The sequence below is a fragment of the Gracilinanus agilis genome, chromosome 4 (assembly GCF_016433145.1).
Source record: "Gracilinanus agilis isolate LMUSP501 chromosome 4, AgileGrace, whole genome shotgun sequence".
Taxonomy (NCBI): domain Eukaryota; kingdom Metazoa; phylum Chordata; class Mammalia; order Didelphimorphia; family Didelphidae; genus Gracilinanus; species Gracilinanus agilis.
This window is the reverse complement of record NC_058133.1, coordinates 128,705,881-128,727,091: the sequence shown is the minus strand read 5'-3', so window position 1 is coordinate 128,727,091 and position 21,211 is coordinate 128,705,881. Positions and strand designations below refer to the sequence as shown.

General features: G+C 33.6%; 1 protein-coding gene across 1 annotated transcript in view; it reads right to left on the bottom strand.

The window, feature by feature from the left end:
* Positions 1-21,211, bottom strand: part of MARK1 (microtubule affinity regulating kinase 1) — a 194,095-nt gene that overhangs the window by 7,544 nt on the left and 165,340 nt on the right. The window contains exons 10-16 of the mRNA XM_044674753.1: positions 18,994-19,093; positions 17,597-17,709; positions 14,891-15,044; positions 12,229-12,422; positions 8,137-8,237; positions 4,190-4,351; positions 3,159-3,410 (exon numbers count right to left, since the gene is read on the bottom strand). Coding sequence (XP_044530688.1) covers positions 3,159-3,410; positions 4,190-4,351; positions 8,137-8,237; positions 12,229-12,422; positions 14,891-15,044; positions 17,597-17,709; positions 18,994-19,093 — 1,076 coding nt within the window. The remainder of the gene's footprint in view (positions 1-3,158; positions 3,411-4,189; positions 4,352-8,136; positions 8,238-12,228; positions 12,423-14,890; positions 15,045-17,596; positions 17,710-18,993; positions 19,094-21,211) is intronic.

Sequence of the window (21,211 nt, the reverse complement as noted above, 5' to 3'; positions counted from 1 at the left end):
ACTAGGGTGGTTCTAGACCTAATTAAAACTGATTCAATACAAGAAATATTTATTATTTGCCTACTCTGTGCAAGGCACTGTGCTACATACTAGAAATACAAAAACAAAATGAAAACTAGTCCGTGCCCTCAAGTAACTGTTTTATTGAGGGTGAAGAAGCATGTAACAGACAGATAAATGAATACAATATAGTTTGAAGAAGGAGAAAATATCAACTTGGTGGACCAAGAAAGATTTCTTATAAAAGGCAAAACTTGAGGTGAGCCTAAGCTGAAGAGGAGAGGAGGAAAAGAGGGGCATGCAAGATGGGCTATGCCTTTTTAGAAATGGGAGATAGAACAACAAGCTAGAGAAGAAGCAGGTGGGCCAGTATGGAGAATAAAATGAGTAAAGGAAAATGATATAAATAAGCCAGGAGAGTAAGCTGGCATCAGATTAGAAAGTGTGTTTTTTAAATATACCAAGTAATTAAGTTTGCATTTTATCCTACAATATAACAAAGAATAACTGAATTTTCTTGATTAGACTTGAGCTTTAGGAAAACTATTTTGACAAATGGGAAGAGTACACATTAGAAGGAGAAGAAATCAGAAACAAGGACTCCTATAAAGATTACTGCAATAGTCAAGAAGAGACTCAAGGAAAGTTTGAGGCTAGAAGAATGGCTGTATACCTCAAGACAAAGTCATATATATGCAAGAAATGCTATGGAGGCAGAATTGATAAGTTGATTATTATATTATATAGTTCTTGATATTGTTTCTCTTGTAGGCTTCATTGTGACTTTAATGAATTACATCAATTCCATGTCAACTGGGTAGCTATAAATTTTAAAAATTTACCTTCTAACTTAAATTATATATAGAATTTTAGGAAAGATGTTTTTAATTTATGTTAAAAAATGTTAAAAAATTAAAATACCTCTTCACAGAAGACTGAATAGTAGCCTTCCCCCTATTTTCCACAAAAAACCAAGAATATCTACTAAAGTTCTTTAAAAAAGGAAAATATTTAGTTTTAGTACATAAATACATTTTAGTAAGCAAAAACTTAAATTCTTTTAAGAATTATTGTAAAAGGAAAAACATAAGGAGAATTTTTTAAATCTATAAAGACTCCCTCCCTTGAGAGATGAGGAAAATAAGGTCCAAAAAGAGCATGTGATATCCTCAGTTGTTTAAATAATTATTGAAAGACACATGCACGTCTCCAGACTCCTAATCCAGTGCTCCTGATTATGAAGTCTATGCTAAAGTCACTGTTATAAAACATAAATACAAGAAAAACATGTGCTATAGTGCTTAGTGTATAGTCAGAAATCCAGTACTAATTTTCTATTTTAAACTGTTCTATAGTTTTACAATTGCCCTTCATACTTAGGCTTATGTTATTTCACCTGAAAATTAGTTTGTATGTATTTCGGGATTTAACATTCTATGTATATAAATGTTACTTCCTCACTATATAATGTAAGTTCTGAGAGAGACAAAAAAAGACAGAGAGAAAAAGAAAGACAAAGACAGAAAGAATGTGTATGTGTGTGTATATATGTGTGTTTTTATTTCTTTTCTCCAAAGAGATCTCATTTTGGGAGAGACACCCAAATTTGTATGTAAGTATGTTTCTATTCATACCTAGATGGTTCTATGACACTACTGAATGCTTAGATATCAATTCTGATTCTTTACCCACTTATTAAACCCAGTCCTGAGGAAGAGAGGGAAGGGGAGAAAACTATATGGTTGGCATCCTTGGTTCTCAGTCCTTTTGCACTGCACTGGACATATTCACAGAATTTTAAAAGTTCATAACTAGAAGGGACTTTAGAGATCACCCAGTTGATTCCCTCACTTTATAGATCAGTAAGCTACTACAAAAAAAGGCCATAAAAAATCTCCCAAATCGTATCAAAGCAAAGGAATGAATTAGCCCCCTTCACTCCCTTTCAATACCTCTCCTTTGACTGACCTTTCATGGCTTCTAATATTGTTCAAAGCTATTCTTGAGGTGTGTGCATGTCTAATTATGTGTCAGGGTACTTAAGTGGGGTTGAGGACCAGATGAGGGCAGAGGGAACCCAATTTAAAAGACCATTTAGTCCTTTAAACTCTTATAACTATGTTCATGATTATTATTGAAATGCATGACTCCAAATTTAAGCATGGCTCTAAGGTAAATGGAATGATTCTGAATACTTCTGTGCTTGATCTGTTTGATATAAGAAAATTAATTATATGGGGTAGGGGGAGGGAAAGGCATCAGTTCCCATTTTTCTAAAAAAAATTTAAAAGGATAAGGGCCATTACAATCATCCCTCTAAAGCCCTTCCAAACCATAAGGTGGCAAGTTAAATTAAGCTAATTAAAATTTAATGTTGATATTATGCCTAGCACTTTAGTTTTGTATTAAAAAAAAAAGCTGTGACTCGGAGGTTGAGTTATATGGTGCTACATGTATATTTATAGTACTTTTGGATCCCTTTTAAAATTAGTGTTTGGTATGGTTTTTGCATTTTATAGGAAAGAACATAATTTTTACTATTTTAAAAGGATTATGGAGGTTTTTATGATGCATTTTTATTGTACCTAAAATTTATCTGATTCCTACTGTAGAGTTTTTATAAACTGAGACAAAAATCATTGAAGTGAGAGTACACATTTATTTGTGGAGAAAAAAGAATAATATAATTTTTAAGATATGAGAAAACATTATAAAATTATCTTGAATAATAATCATAGAATTACAGTGGAATTTTGAAAAGAAACTAAAGATACAACTGAAATACTTTATTTTTACTAATTTATGCTAAATGTACATATTTTCAATATTCTTTGGTAATAGTGCTGTTAAAATACAGTAAGAAATACACATTTCTTTATTCTATAATTTTTTGTGGTTTAAAAAATATTTGCCTTCCATTAGGCCGATTTCATTTATATTTAAAGGATTTCTTTTATGCTGAAAAATCTTATTTAAAAAAACTTCTACAAAAGATTTTCGTATCATAATATTTCTGTGAGAAACACTTATAGTGTAGCATCATAATATTCCTATGAAAAATCACTTGCTATATAAATTCTGCCAACAAAAGCTCATTTATGTTTGACTCCCTATACTAAATCTGTAAAACATAACTGTAACAATATATAGATACTGACCTTCGAACAAACTTGGAAGTTATTTTGCTTATTATACCAGTTGATGTCCCCCTTCTGGCATGTGAAAATGTACCAGTTTCATGTGATGGTGAAGCAGGTGGTCCATTATAAGTAGCATTACGTCGTTCCCGGAGCTGTTCACCATGAAAAGTACTTCGACTTGAACTCCCACGAGGAAAACGGGTTCGGTCTGGTGTAGTAGCACTAATACTATGAGCAGATGGGGAAGCAGCAGGAACTCTCTGAGTTGTACTGTTGGGAAAAATTAAGATGCTATTTAGATTGACACGGAAAAAATAGTTCACTCAGGAGTCATTCTTGAAGCTAGAAGGAAAATTTGCAGAGCTTCTTGCTGGCATTTATTTACTGTTCTCATTAGAGATATGAACTATGATCTTAGTCAGAAGCAATCTTCCCATTCTTAAGAATAACTTTTAGAATTATATATCTTTTAAATGCTTGTTGTTTCATTATAAAAAATCCTTCATTAAAGATTAAGAAAATATTAGGCTCAGAATGTTCAATTACAGTACTCTTACTCTGTAAAATACATTAATGCATAAACCTTTCAACACCTAGAATGCTAAATCCTTGATAATGTCCATATGGGAAAATTTTCTAATTAAAGTTTTGTAGAGCTAAAGAAACAAAAAACAAACTCCTTAATAAGTATTCATATTTTACTCATGATAAATTTGGGCCTTGATGAATAAATACCAAATAGCTATGTGTTAACTAATACAAATATCAAATGATTAAAATGATCAAGGGTAGACAGCCAACACTCTTTAAACAAGTTGGGCTAGGAACAATACCAGCATTACATAGCCACAGAATTTTTTAATTCAAAGGGGACTTGAAAGAGTATGGAGCACAATCCTCCCTTTTATTTTTTGTAAAATAAAGACCTGAGGGGTAGGAAGACTAAGCCTTTTCTAAAGTAGCATAGTAAAGTGGCAAAATATTCATGACAACAAGGTATGGCACTATACTTCCATAAAAAAGCAAATGGGATGCACATAGTATGTTACCCTGGTCGATAGTCAGTGCCATCTTTGATGGTTGGCAATGTGACTTTTATAGGGTGGCCAGAGGCAGACATAGACTTCTGGTGTCGAGGCCGAGTAGATGGTGCAGCAGAAGTGATGGCAGAGCCTGCAGAAGATGTGCTACTCGCAGACATTTCTGTCAGACTTTGAGTATGTCATCAGGAAAGCCACAGGAATATGAAAAGGAAAACAAAATGAAATTTGCCTCAAATAAAGAATGAGATTTCAACGGATAAACCAAACCAAATAAAATTTAAACACGTCAGAGACATTAATAATTATTTATGACTAATACAACATAAGTAATGTTCTTCCAGTTTTGTCACCAGTTTTCATGGAAAAGTTTTGGAGAAAGTTATTTTTGTGCTGTATAGCAGATTCAAAAGTAAAGGATTAAGTAATGGATCGAAGACTTTTTTCCCCTAAGACTCAAAAGACTTTCACCAATTATCAATTAAATGATAGACTATTATATCTGTAACTGGGAAGCAGAAGACTTTATGAGACTCCTAATCATAAGAATTTGACAGCCAAGGACTAGCTACAGTGCAGAATTTAGTAACACCAAAGTGTAGGAAAACTCAATATACCCACCAGCTTCCTGGTGTCCTGGAGTATCTTGGAGTAGGAAAGTCAGAGCACTCTGGTGAATCAAGTGCTAGATATTGGGGCAGGAAGATTTGGTTTTGAATCCCACCACAGACAATCCTAGCACTAACCATGGAACTGACCAATCAATGAAATTTCAGCTCTATGTTTCCCATTTGTAAAATGTGGATGATAACAGCATCAACTTTGTAGGGTGGTTTAGAGAACCAAATGTGATAAGTAAAATGCTTTTTGAACCTTAAAAGCTCACTGCCTATCAGCTATTATTTCTATTGTAAAATTGACAAAACTCTTCTCCTTATGCTTCATACCTGACTTTTAAAATGGTCAAGCCAATTCTATTAGGTTCAATCCAATACCCATTTACTAAGTGTTTACCATGCATAGAAGATCCACTTCCCTGGACTTAGTGTCTTCAGTGATAAGAACTTTGAATTGTCATTGATCACATCACAACAACAAAGTATAAAATTCCTTTGCAAGAGGAATCCAATTATAATTAAAGTTACTCTACAATTTTTTTTAAGTTCACACATCCCAAGTTAAGAATCTTTATTATTCTAGGTCATGTCTTTGCCCTTCTTATTCCTTGCTTCTTATCTGATCTCAAAACAACCCATTAGGGGGCAGCTGGGTAGCTCAGTGGATTGAGAGCCAGGCCTAGAGACGGGAGGTCCTAGGAGGTCCCTGGGCAAGTCACTTGATCCCCTTTGCCCACCCTTACCACTCTTCTGCCTTGGAGCCAATACTCAGTATTGACTCCAAGATGGAAGGTAAGGGTTTAAAAAAAAAAAAACCATTAAAGAAGATGCTATTTACGGTGGCTATTTTACTGAAGAAATTGAGAGAATTTCAAGTGAACTGCCCAGAGTGATGCAGCTCATAAGAGTCTGATGCCAGATTTGAAGTAAAGTTTTCCTGGCTAGCTCCACAGTGCTGTCTACTGTACCACACAGATGACTAAGTACCTGACACAAAGCAAGCACTCAACAAATGTTTGTTCCCTTTCCCTTCCACGGTTCTGATTCAAGTTTGGCCCTTTGGGGACTCCAGGCCCTCTTCTGCCTCTGTTGTTCTTTTACTGGTTTCCACTCCTATGGCTACTAATTTAGCCCAAGCACTCTACACTGATATGCTACAGCCACCTCAAAGTCCATGTTTATCCTATGCATATGGTTCTCTAATGTACATGGTTTGCTGGAGGGATCAAAAGGAATGTAGACTCTTTTCCAAGCAAGGCACGTGGTTATATCTACTAGCCAGTTTCAATACTTTCAATTTCCCTGTCTACTGTGTTTCTGCTTTCCAAAGATCTAAGAAGAAGTCCAAAACTGAGAAATTACTGAATCGATCAGTTATTTTTAATGTGGTATCCATGAGGCAACCTAGGACAATATCAGTTAAACTCATTAAGAGAAATTTAAAAAGATACCATCAGTGCCAGAGCAAAGCCATTATCAATGAATGAGCATGAGGGGAAAATGAGGGTTTTTATCCTCAATGTACTCAGTGTACAATGTACAATCCACAATGTATCCTCAATGGGAAGTCTCACGAAGGACCAAAGTCCTCCATGAAGACAATGAAAATTGAAGATAATGCCTGAATGTACTCAGTACATATATGCAGTCCCCACTATAAAGTCCTTCTCTGATGTTTCATCATAGAGTCCTTGGGTCATCTCTCAACACAAAAGGGAAAGTCTTTGAGTATTGGCCCCATGACATACTGATCAACATATTGGCTGCCAGGTGACAAATGTCTTGGTCACAGCAATTCCAGAAGGTTATCCATGAAACTGCAGAAGAGTGGAAAGTACTGTGCTTAAGTATTATTGTACCATGTTGAGGGAAGGGTAGGGGCAAGAGTTCACAGGGGGAAAGAGGAAATAAAAAGATACATAAGATATTGTTCCAGTTTTCAAGGGGCTCACAATATATTTTATCTCCAGTTAATAGAAAAAGTTGCTGAAATATGAAAAATGAAATGCCATAAGTAATAGCAGTGAATAGAATTTCATTATATTTGGTTCACAGGCCTTTTAATCTGAACTGATAAAGTGATATTTGAATTTAGAATTTCAAAGCTGGAAGGCACCCTGGAGATCACTTAGTTTGATCTCATTTTACACAGTGGGAAACTGAGACTTAGAGAATTGAAATAAAGTCATCAAATGGTGGCAGGAGTTGATATAGGCCTTCTGATTCTGAGTGCAATGCTCTTTTAGTTCATAAAACTGTGTATTAGTAAAAAAAATTCTCCAGGATTTGGAATTGAAAATTACTGTTAATTATACCTAATTACTAAAAAATAATGACTATTCTACTAATGTTGGGGCCAAGCATTAACAGTTAAAATACCGATCTTTTACCAACTTTCATATAAATGAAAAGAAAATAAAACAGCATTTGTACTCATTAAAAGCTTAAAAGTTCCTTCATTCTCATTCAACAAGAAAAAGGAAAAAATGTCATTCAAATTTTGGTCATTCTATAAAGTTGTAATTGTAGATATAATGAGAGAAATGGTTATTTAGGATTTTATTCAAAAAGTCAGCATTTTAAATAAGCAATAAAAAGTCACATAGATTTTAGCATCTAAAAGGTATTTATTATGCTTTGCCTTTATAATTAATTTTAAAATTTATCATTTTTAAGGAGATAAAATATGTCTCCAAACTTCCCCATAAAGATTTTGTTCTAAGATGGAAGAAATTGATTTAATATTTTACTTTTTTCTTTCTTCTAACAACCCTACACTTCAAGTTTAGAAAGGGATAATTGTAAAAGAGTTCTGAGAAGGGAAAAGAGAGCGAAAGAAAGGTGAGATTAGAAAATTAACAAGAAAGAAAGAAAATACAAGTACGAGTAAGAAATGAAAGATTAAAGGAGAAAGAATGGAACAAGAGGGAATAGCATACAGAAGGTAAATGATTACTGTGAAAGGAAAGGAAAATCTAAAGAAATAGCCAGAGGTGCTGCATAAAGCAGGGAAGAATGTTAAATACGAATCCTGGCCAGACCATTTATGTATGTGACCTTGGACACTTCCAATTCTGAATATATGATCATATGACCTTGGTAATGACTTACCATTTTTGAAACTGTCTTCTTCAGTATCATCAATACCTATATCCCAAACCTAACACACCAATTTAATTGTCAGTCTTTTTTTGTCTTACATCTTTACACAATGCTTAAGCCATAAGTCCTTAGTCTTACCACTCTCTATCTCTTCTAAAACTTCTCAAGAGTTCCAGGAATAGAGCTGATCTGAATCAACATCAATTATCTTATGCTACAATTCAAAATCCTTTTTACCTGCTGTCTTTCCCATTCTGTATTGCAGAATAGCGATCTGTAGTCCTTTCACAAACATATGTATTCCTTCTTGTCATACCAGTTCCAGAAAAAGCATTGTTCTATAAGAAAGAAAAATTTAATTTTTCAATTTCAATTAAATTTTGGGAAATTAAGATAATATATAAATTTCAAATTATATTGAACAAGTATAGTAAACTTTTAATTAACTAGAAACTCTCAATTAATTGGATTTATTTGTTTTTCCATCTAGTTTTTAGGAATGAAAAAGCAATTGTTAAGAGAATACATTCATATCAGGGTTTAGGTCACAAAAGCAAATTTTGGATTTTACCTTGGTGTCACTTAAATTTACTCTAATCTCCTACATTAGGGGTTAGCAATCCTTGAGGACAAGGGGAAAATGCTGTGTGCTATGCCAGTAATTCTCCACTGACCACATGGCTGTTACGTATCAGTCACTATTTTGTCACTCAGGGTGAATGAAATTGCAAGGTAAATCAGTGGCTCCCATTAGTACATGCTTTGCAAAGTTCATGAACATCTAATGAGACATATCTTGATCCTAAACCTCATCCCTATAGTAAGGAAACGTGTCAATTAAAGGCAACTGGAAGTTCTGAGATGAAAATCAAGGGAGGATGACTAGCAAGGCAGACTTCTTTCTGCCATGTGTACACCCATATAGGTTTCTTTGTATGTTCCCATTCCTAGAGGCCATGCTACCCCAAATCTTCTCATAAGTCATCTTTGACACATGCACCTTAGTTTGTTCATCCCCATCCTATACTTAGCTCTAGAGTACAACATAATGAAAAATGATATTCATAATCATGACCTAAAAGAGAGTTTAAGTGTACTATAATATATTTACAAATACAGGAAAAAGTGCTAAGATGTTTTAGAAACATTTTTTAGCCAGAAGAGATTTGACTTAAACTCCAATTAGAAAATTCACTTAATGAAAACATTTAATTTTCTTAGCATTAAGTTAAATATAGTTTTATTGTGCTTTAGAATAGTATAGTCAACTTAAAACCAATATTTAAATATAAGAACTACAAAAATTTATGTTTATGTCACATTGCTCATTATGTTTAGTGACTATGATCAACTAGAGCATAAAAAATACACAAAGGCAAAACAGAAACAAAATTGAGCAACTGTGGGTCTTACAATCTCAACAATACATGCAACTAAAAGGAATAACTTCTAGGACTAATTATATCCCAAGTATAAAAAGTTAACAAAGGAAAATGGTTGGGAACATGTTGAAAGGGCATTTTCAGGCTAAATTTAGATGTATGTGACCCATAGTAAATAAGGGTTAGACAATTCTAAATTATATCATGGAGAGATCCATTATTTTAATCTGAGTGAGGGTAATGAAAAGTTTGCCTACTCTTGTATGGTAGAAAGGGAATTAAGGAATAAACCAAGAGATGAACTAGGATATTGAAACCTCTTTGTGATCTAGAGCTTCCCTAGAAAGTAGAAATACAGCAAAGCAATAATTTTCCATGTAACAACATAGAAAAAGCTTAAGAGTTTGCTGCTCCTAAGACAGTCCTGAGCATATATACCTAAGTTGCTCCCTTGGAGTCTGGAGCTGTGTAATAAAAATTCAGGGTGGCTAGCAAACCTTTCCTTTTTTATAACATTCTTGTCCTGATATTTAGTTGAGGGGAAAAATTGTTAGAACTTCAGAACCTTTTATTGCTACAATGAAACACTTCCCAGGTAAATAAAACTGCTTCTGCTAAAAAAAAAAGATTCAATTTGTTCCTTATAATTAAGAAGTTCTCAATGTTTTGTTTTTCTTATAGATTCCAATTGAGAACAATTGAACATGTCTGTTCCAATGCTCAAATTTGGAAAACATTAAATATTCTTTGTAAGCATTTCACTAATGTTCCACATAGAAAATTCTTTGAAATAACTACAAAAAAGTATTCCATATATTAGGAGCTGAGGCTGGATTGGAAGGTTTAAAAATTTGCTTAATGTGTTACATATCCTTCTTGTTTTTACCTGTCATTTTATTTAAGCTTGAGATAACATTTGAGAAATGTCCTTCAAGTATCGGGTTTCTTTTTTCCTTTTTATAAACCCTTAACTTCTGTCTTAGAACTGATACTAAATATCAACATTAAGGTAGAAAAGCAGTAAGGGCTAGGCAACTGGGATTAAGTGATTTGCCCAGGGTCACATAGCTATGAAGGCTACATTTGAACCCATCTCCAGGCTTGGCTCTCTAACCATGGGGCCACCTAGCTCTGCCCAGCAGCTTAACATGGGGTACATGAATTTGCTTTGAAAAATATTTTGATAACAAATGTATCTCAAAATAATTGGTTTCCTTTGTAATCCTATATATTTTATCTTATGAATTTAAAAATAGAATTCTGAGAAAGATCCCACAAACTTCACTGGATGGCCAAAGGGGTTCATAACACAAAAATAGATTTGAAAACCTCTAGTCAATAATGTTCATATCCTGAAATTTTGGAAACATTCCACAGAAATATTTTTAAAATTATAATTAGAAGAGGCATGATACTAGACATTATCCTATATATTTTAAAATATTGTTAGGCAAATGTGATTTAATTAAAAATTAACATTTACAATTACTGGTTTAAAATTTTCTAAAGGCCTTATAATCATAATCATATTTGAACCTCACAACTTAGTGATAAATACTATAGGTATATTATTCCCATTTTGCAGGAAACAGCTCAGGTAGGTTATGTGACCTCCTTATAATTACATAACTAGCAAATGGGAGAGGTGGGATTTGTATTCAAGTCTTCCTGACCCCAAATTCTGCATATACATCCACATTGCTTTAGTTTAACACTTTACTTAATGCCAAAGTATTAACTAGGCACCAATTCTATGTCTGCCTTTGAGGGAGAGATAAAAATGTGATAAAAAAAATGTGATGATAACCTGTAAAGGGTCATGTCCAAAGTTAACAACAATCTATTAATTGCTGAATCCTGTGTCTTCTTCTTAGTCCTCATCCTTTCTTCTTATCCTTTTTGTAAAACAATACGTTTAGTGCTGGCAACATCCTTTACCTTGGATTTTCATGACACTTCTTCCCCCTAATTCTCCTTCCTATCTGATTGCTCATCTTTGCTAGATTTATGTCCAGTGACCTAACCCTGGGTGTTCCAAAGGGTTCTATCTTGAACTTTCTTCTTTTGTCTTTGCAGGATCCCATCATTACCCTTGGCTTTGATGATCATCTTTATCTAGGATGACTTCCAGATCTATCTACCCATCCTGGTCTTTCCAACTCCAGGCCCACATCACAAACTGCCTGTTAGGAAATGCCAGGTTAATGTCCTATAAGAATCTAACTCAAAAATTCATTGTTTTCCCCACCTAAACTCACCTTTCCTTTAAACTTACTCTATTTCTATTGAGGACATAAATCAACTTTCCACTTACTCAAACCTGAGTCATGACCAATGCTTCCTTCTTCACCCCACAAAGCCAGCTGATAACACCTTGTCAATTCTACATGCCCACCATATTTCAAATGTGCCCCCTTTCTTTCTCCTCATACAGTCACCACTCTAGCTCAGATGTCATCATCATTAACTTGGACTACTACAACAAATTCCAAAACAGATTGCCAACTTTCAATCTTTTGCCCCAAACTAGATTCTGTAGAGCTGTCAAAATTATCTTCCTAAAACCTGAATTGGACCATAAACCATGATGTGCTCAAGAACTTTTTAAAGCTTCCTACTTCTTCTAGTATAAAATATCAAATTTTAAAAAATCTTATTAGTATTCTCTGTACTTCTGATTGGACCTTCTCAATGGAGGATAAGGTCATGGACTCCAGAGCTTTCATTTAAGGTGTGAGTCTGACAGTTTTCTCTCCATTTCCTACTGACTATACTCTTAAATTCCATCATGCCTTCCTTCAAAAAACCCAAAACCTTTCTGTAATTTCTAAAGTTTATAAATGAGATCAAATAAACACATATGCACTCTGTAATTTAAAAACAGATGATGATGTGAATTTTAAACCATGATCACAGTATGCTTCTACATGCAATAATATATACGAACACTTGGCATAGTAGAAGATTTTTTTCTTTCGGGTCCTACAAGAGGACTTGCTGTCATCTCTGCTTTGGATCCAACTATAGTGCTGCCAAGTTTATGAGATACATCTTTGTCCCACTCCTCTTTTTGCTCACTTTCCGCACTGTTTGCCTGAGCCCTTTTGGTGTACGACACAGCAGCAGGAATTGTCGGACCAACTGTAAAATAAAACATATCATCATCAGCTGAAAAATGACTTGTTTTTTCTGTTCATAAATTACAATAGATTCTCTTTGATCATAGAAATGTGTACCTCTGCAAACTTTATGCTGAAATATGAACCAAACATCAATGTTCTTTGAAAAAATGTGGCAAAAAGTAGATACCATTTTTGATACTATAAATCAGTAATTCAAAAGGATGAGGAATAAATAAGCACATAAAAATGTAGATCTTCAATATTTAAAAAGAATGTCACAAGCCCTTTCCCTTCCACTATGTTCTCTATAATACCTACTTCAGAATGAACAAAGTTGCTTCTATCTCAAACCTTTTTCCTTGCATCAACCCTAGACACTCTTTCCAGTCCTAATTTCATTTTCATTCATACTCCCAACTCAAGGCTGTGATGGAGGAGTTGGAGTACTCCTACTTCCAAACCTTCCATACCCAAGTAACTTTTCCTCCTTTGAGGTTGCAATCAATCCAAATTTATCATCCAATCAAAATTCTGGTAAATGTTATCTGCTAATTCCAAGGATATTTCCTTCCTTCCTCAATGAGTTTAGTGACTGACTCAGCCTTTATTTCCACCCCAACTTCTTTTGTCCTCAAACACCCTAATTTTGTACTTCTATCTACTCATTTCCTATGATTTACACTCCATCTCTGCTATATACAGAGATGGTCATACACTCGATCTTGTTATTATCCACAAATATTGCTCAAGAACTCTAAAATTCCAATATCTGACCATGTTTTTATCATTCCATCTTTTGCTCTGCCTTGTGACAGTTAACCTTGTCCTCAACCATAATGTCTTAACTCCTCAGATCATTCCAAGGCCATTACCTCTCCACTGACTATGCTCAACTCTTCTCTGTATACAGATCTTTTGGTAAATTAATTCAACTCTATCCTACCTGGTATACCTGAGTGCCTTGCCCCCTTATCTCCTCAAAATTACTCCTTGTCAAATCCAAACTTCTGGATAACTCTGCTTATTCACCTTCTTTGCTCTTACTCAAAAGCTGATGAAAAGAACTAGAAAGAAGTCACAAAACTGTACAGAATAGGTTTATTACAAACTTGTTATATAGTCTCAACTAGATCCTTACATACCCTCTTGGTTGAGTCTTTTGTCTCATATTTTACCAAAAAAAAATTAATGTTATTTAAGGGCTTCCTCTTCTTCTTCCTCATGTCACATTACTCAGGATATCTTCCTTCATTATCTCCTTCATTCCTATTTTATATGATGAAGGCCCTTCTCCTTGCCATATGCATAAGTGATCCCATTCTATTTTATTTTCTTAACCAGGTGATTTTCTTTCATATCCCCATTCTTCCTCTAATCTTCAATCTTTCCTTTCTAATAATTTTTCTGCTATTTATAAACGTAGTCATGTCTTCCCTATCCTTAAAAAAATCCTCGTTTCATCCTACCATCCCTGCTATATATCACCCTATCTCTCTCCTCTTTTTTGTCCTCACCAGCTTTCTAAACCCTCTGCAGGGCTAGCTTCTGATCTCATAATTATTCAAATGACATTGTTCTTTCAAAGTTGTCAATAATCTCTTAATTGCCAAATCTAATGGCCTTGGGAACAGCTAGGTAACCCAGTGGATTAAGAGTCAAGATCAGAGACAGGAGGTCCTGAGTTCAAGATTGGCCTCACACTCTTTTATCTATATGACCCTGGCCAAATCACTTAACTCCTATTGCCTAGCCCTTAACACTTTCTGCCTTGGAAGCAATACACAGTATTGATTCTAAGATGGAAGGTAAGGGTTTTTTAAAAATCTAATGGCCTTTTCTTAATCCTCATTCTTCTTGACTTATGCAGACTTTGACACTATCCTTTATTCTCTTCTCCTGGATATTTTCTTCTCTAACTTTTTATGACACTACTCTGTCCTGGTTCTACACCTGTCTGATGACTCCTCAGACTCATTTGCTAGATATTCATCTAGTTTACTCCCACTAACTGTGTGTCCCCCAAAACCCCATCTTGCTCCATTTCTCTTCTCCCTCAATACTATTCCACTTGGCGACCTCATCAGCTCCCAAGGATCCAATTATCATCTCGATGATGATAATTCTCAGATCTACTTACCCAGCTGATACTTTCTATATTACTCAATCCTGTGAATTATTTTGAGAAATTTGGAGTTTATATAACTAGAATACAATTGCCTAGTAGAAATGTTCATATTATTCTCTTTATCAAATTGAATGTCTCATACATGTACAAATTGAACTAATAATATATATATGTAAATATTTTTTCCTTTTATCTACTTGGTTATTTGCATTAAAAAGAACTCCTAGAAGAAGGCCTCCTTTTCTTTTCTTTTTTTGGTATGCATAGTCCCATGCATATAGCAAGCACTTAATATATGCTTCCTATATGACTAATGTTTGCTTGCTGACTTTGTATATTACTGGATTGAAAATGCTTCCCACCATGATCACTGAAACGCCTCTGTTTCTGATTTGCTGATATACTCCTCTGGACCTTCAGATGAGCAGGGGATTGCATAGAACTGTTGTTTAGGTCACTGCTGGGTCGAGACCGCTGACACAAGTTACCACTGGACAAAGATTCACTGCCTTCAAACTAGAAGCAAAAGAAAAAGGACATTAAAATTTTTTTCAAAAAGATTTAAAAGAAGTGGCATATAACCTTACTTTATTAGTTTGGTATTTTAAAACTATCCTATAATACTTTACCCAAAAAGTGAGCAAAATTTAAAAATTTTTGTTGGCAAGTGACTGCTGGTTTCCAGAATTTTCAGGGTGGCAAGCTTGACAAGGACAAATAATTTGTTGCCACCTCTCTTTTATTAAAGTTCTAAATTTGGATCTATAATATTCTAATGCAAAAGTCATTCACCATCAGTTTCACTAAAAATTCTAATATTGCATTAATATGAATCCTATTAATAAGTTCAGAATATTTTATAATTTCTAGAATATTTTATAATTCAGGTTAGATAGCCATGGATCATTCATAAGAGTGCTTTTTATATGAATCAAAAGTAAAAACTTAAAATGTAAGGATTACTCTTCATAACTTTTAAAAGGTAAATTTTTCAAATACTTTATAAAAATCAGTTACATTTTTTAAAAATTAGAAATCATTTTTGTTTTACTGAATAATAAAGAACATTCTAAGAATGGCTTTTTATACCTTGAGTACTATCCTAGTTTGTCTTCTTTTTTCCTTTAAAGGATCACTTGTTCTCATGGTTCAGTTATTACTTTTTGTAGATGGCTTTTAAATTTCATCTCTTTACTTCTAATCACTCTCCTTCAAGCAAAGGAAATATGTTATTTCTTGAAACTTAACGAAGTTTCAATTAGTCTCTTATCTTTTCCTACATTTGTATTCTAACACTTCTTGCATACGTACTATCATCAAAATTTTCTCTGATTTTAGTTACTATCTTTTCTCTAAAAAAAGATGTTATACTGGCCCATTGTTATGAAAAAAAATGACCACTACAAATTTAATCCAAGCTTCATTGGAACTAAGTTCCAGAGGAATGAGGTCAGGTTATTAAGTTTACCATTCTATCTTGCATCAATTATTTCCTAAAATTCCATAAATTAGAGTATTAGATATTAAGTATTTCTAGATACAGTTATGCTTTATTTTATTGCACTTTGTTTTATTGTGTTCTGAAGATAATGTTTTGTTTTGTTTTTATAAATTGAAGGTTGTGGCTAGTTTACTGGTACCACTTTTCCAAAAGCGCATGTTCATATTCTGAATCTGTGATGTGTTTTGGTAATTCTTGAAATACTTCATGTTTTTTTCAAGGGTTATATCTGTTATGGTGATATGTGATCAGAGGTCTTTAATGTTACAACTGTAACTGTTTTGGGATGCCACCAACTGTGCTTATATAAGATGGCAAACTTAATTCATAAATGTATGTGTCCTAACTATTCCATCTGTTCACTGACTCTCCTTTTCTTCTGGCCTCCCTAAACCCTGAGACACAGCAACATTGAATTTAGGCCAATGAATAACCCCACAATTGCCTCTAAATGTTCAAGTTAAAGAATCAATTGTTGCAGCAAACTTCTTTGTAGTCTTATTTTAAGAAACTTCCACAGCATCCCCAATCTTTAGCAACCACCACTCTGATCAGAGAGCAGCCATCAATACTGAGGCAAGTCCCTCCACCAGCAAATGAATTATGACTCTCTGAAGGTTCATATGAAGGTTAACATTTTTTAGCAATTAAGTATTTTTTAACAAAGGTATATACATTATTTTTAGACATAATATTATTGCATACTTAATAGACTTTTAGTTTAAACATAACTTTTATATGTACTGTGATACCATAAAGTTCATGTGACTCACTTTATTGATATTTGCTTTAATGTGATGGCCTGTAACCAAGTACACAATGCCCCTGATGTATGCTTATATTGCAAAGACTCTAACAGTGAAGTATAGTGGATAGAAGGTTAGTCTTGGAGCCAGGAAGGCATGGGTTCACCACTATCTTTGATAGATCCCAGCTGTATAACTATGTGAAAGACACAACTCTACAGTAATTCAGGAAGCTTTTGAAAACCAAGTCACATTTTTGGACACAGCCTATGTTTGGATGTGTTTTAATTAACTATGCCCTTTTGTTACAAAAACTGTTTTGTTTTGTCTTGTTTCATTCTTTTCTCACCTCCAATCCTCCCAATTAGGCTAGTTCAGGAGAGATAGGAGATTTAGCAATGCCAAAAAAAAAAGAAAAATCTATTAAAGAGAACAGAAGAAAGTTCAGAAGAAAACACAAGCAAGACAGCTTTGGAAGTAGCAAGTTGAATTTATTATAGATTTCTTCAAAAAATAAAATTAAGCTATATATGACAGAGATTAGAGGCTTCACATGTAATCTTTTAATTTCTACTTTGTATAGGAAATGTTTAGGTTTTGGGGGTGTTTGTCACATTTATAATTTTTAAAAATTAAATTATAAAAAAGACTGTTAGGTTGAGCTGTCATTTTGCACTGGTGGAGGGAATTTAATCTTATATTGACAAATTCAGTTCCACTCCCCACAAAAAAAGCATGTTAATGGTATCTTATATTTAGCAATTATATTCAGTAAACTGAAATTATTTATATTACTTAGAAAGTCAGGAAGAAATACTTACGTCAGGTGGTTTTCTGCCCAGAAGTAGATACGTGGCCATGACTTCATCATATTTCTGGTTTATTAAGGATACATTTATTTCATCCCTCGAAAAACCCATTGTTACCATAATGTCTACAGTCAAGAAAATTCAGAAAACCACAAAACTACTGTTAGTTGGTAAACAGATTATATTCTTATAAACAAACAAAATGAGCATATTTGCAAAGTCCAGATTTGACAATTAAGTTCTGATCTTACAATGTGTACTCAGGACACATTTTTAAACCTTTGAGTTAACACGTGTATACATATATACCATATATTCCTTATACCCAAATGCAGATGATCCTCATCAATCCAGGCCATTTGCCACTGTCTACCACACTCCTGAGCTGGCCTCCTTTGTCTAGCTAGGCACACTTACACACAAGCCCTCCAACATTCATAGTGGATAAAAAGTGAACCATATGCCATTTGCTTTCTGCTTCCTGATCTCCTGGTACAGTTTGAGGTGGTGAAGAAGCGTTTCAGTTCTCTCCTAGTGGAAAAAATGTTCTAGAATGCTTTTCTTGTTTCCCTACCCCCAACTTTAAGTCAGATGTTCCAGTGACAAGACAGGAAGTACTGCCACTGTCTCCCAAAGAAAGGGGTAAAAGTTACTCCTCTCATAAAGGGAGGTAGATTTAAGAGGGCCTTGAGGTAAAAAGGAGAGATGACAAAAAGGCATGGGAATGGGAACAGCTGGGAGCGGCTCTTATTGATGGTGGGAGGAGAACTAGAGATATTCTTTACCTCAGACTGTATTTTCAAATCTGACCCTCTAAGATTTTCATTGGCATATATGCCACATTTTCTTGTTATTCCTCAATTATTTCTTACTGTGTAGGAGAGTCAAAAGAAATGGCAAGCATCTCTGAGTATGTGGATTGTTTTAAAGCTTCCTTGTGTTCTAATTTATGTCTTTATGAAGATAATATGTAGAACAGATTACAGATAAACTACATTTAAAGAAAATGCAGAATATTTTCTATTTCTTCATTAAAAATAAAATTTGACTTTCAAATTACATTTACATAGAAAAATTCAAATACTTATTAATATTCACAAATTATAATGTATTTAGAATCAGTGTAGTATCAAATAAATAGCAATGGAGATCTACATTCAGATACACCTTTGACCCTTACTTGTGGGTAATGGAAACTCCCTGAGCTTTGTAAAATGATGACACCAATACCTGCGGGACTGACCTGACTGGTTGTTTAGGCAAGTGAAATGACATAATGAAGTGTTTTGTGAATTTGAGAGCACTATATAAATGTCACTTCAGAGTTTAATGTTTTCTCCGTTTTGACAGATATTGTGCTAAAAGAGTCTCATTTCTAGCCCAGAAACACAATCAACAATAATACTTACCTATTCTTTTTGTGTCATTGAAATCTGGTTCAGGCTCAGTATATGGCTTTAGTTCTTCTTCTTCATGACCAACATTCATCCATCGATCTTTCATTATTTGCTAGAAAATAAACTCTATATTATATTTGGTCAATCAGAACACTCCACCACTTATTTTAACTCTACTTTCAGAATTGTGAATGTATCATTTATTCAATAAGAAGTTATGTGACGTTTGTGTGAGACTCAAGCAAAGGAGAAAATGATGCTAATGGAGCTGTATAATAGAGGTTCACCTGAGAGATGCCATTACCATCTAAGTCCACTCACTGTTGGTCCAAAGGGTTTCTGTCTCTTATCCTCCTCCAAAGTCAAGCAAAAACAGGCGTTATCTTTGAATATCAACTATGGCAACAAATTGTTGGGGTTTTGGGGTTCTAATAATATGTTTAGCTAAAAACCAGTTGGGGATGTTGAAAAGATGATTCTCTTTTCTTATATCCTCCACTTAATACAATTTACTTTTTAAAATCTTAATTTACTAGGCACAGAAAAGAAGAAATCACAAGAAAAGGAATTAGACTTATTCATTAAACACAGCACAGATAATGAAATAGAATCAAAGCAGAGGGCTAGGAACAGGGTAAGATATGGAATGAAAGGAGGGAACTGAGGACATGAATAGATCACTGATGTCAGACTCAAACCAAGGAACAGAACTGAGCCTTGAGCTAAGAGAGAGCAACAGAGAAGCTAATTTGGAAACCTAGATAAGGTTAGTCAGGAATAAGAGGGAAACATATGGTGGAAACTCTGAATTATAAAAATGTTTTAAAAAATTATTTTATATTCTCTATTATCTGATGCATGTTACACATTTATATATTTTAATATTTTTCTTTATTTACTGTTTAATCTTAATTATCATGTGAAGCCCAAAGCATAATTTCTCCTTCCTTTCTAAATAATGTTTCTTGTGCATAAAGCACATGCTCTACTCTTTTAACAATTAATTTGTAAAAGTTGTTATTCTTCATAAAGCTCTTCTTATGGCTAAGAATATCTACTTAGAGAATGTATTTTTCCCATTTCCTAATAAAACTAACAATTAGGTTACAAAAGTAGAGTTCCAAATGTGAATTCTATTATCACATAAAATATATAGATCTCTGATTAAGCTGTAATGTCCTCCACCAGGATGTTCCAAAGAATTGTATCCATATACCAAGTAATCAAGAGAATTATAAGGAAATTTTTAAAAATTACACATAATTTACATATGTTTACTAATAAAATACTATAAATTTTAAAGGTTTTTTTTGTTTTTTTTAATTGTATTTTTAGTCAACAATGACATTAGATTCTACTTGTTTGTAATCACTCCAGGCAATGTAATTTCATTTCACTATCTGGCTGATTCATTAAAAAGAAAACTCACTGACTTCTCCAAATTAAAATTTAGAAAAATATTAATGTGATCAGGTAACAATCAATGATCAGGGAATACACATCACCACAACAGAAAAGAGTAAGAATAGTGAGAAGAAAAAAATTGTTAATGTTTCTGGAAAAAAAAAGAAAAGCAGGACTTAGCTACAAGTATTAAAGGCAGAGCTGCTAACTTTTACTCAGTAGAGGCAAAATACTTCTATGGATGTGAACTTTTCATACTGATACCTTTCTTATCTTTCATTTGCCCTTTCAATTTTTCAGTCATGTTTAAAAACAAAACAAAACAAAAAAAACCAAAATCACAAGCAAGAAAAAATATCAGTGTTTTCTAAAGAGCCAACCAGATTCCATGGATGAGAGATGCAATTACTTTATTGTTTCAAGGATCTCTGTTTACACCAGTTTATGTATCCTTCTACTGATAGAGATATCAATTTCTCACACCTTCAGTCAATTGCTGTGGCTAAAAAATTATTGCATGCATGTGTGTGTGTGTGTGTGTGTGTGCATGCTTGTAAAACTATTCTACAGGTGAGCCCTTTTAAACTTAATTATATTGTTTTTATATTGTTTTATTTTATTCATTTATTATATTAATTTATTCAATATTTTATTGTTAATATTAATTTAATTGTTAATGTATGCAATAATAATTTGCTATATTAATTTATAGTTTTAAATTAAGGTACTATTATTATACCTACCTAAGGTAAACAGTACCCTAATTTGGCATGTAGGTAAAGAAGCTGACTCTGTCAACTGGTGATTCAAAGAAAACAGCTTTGAG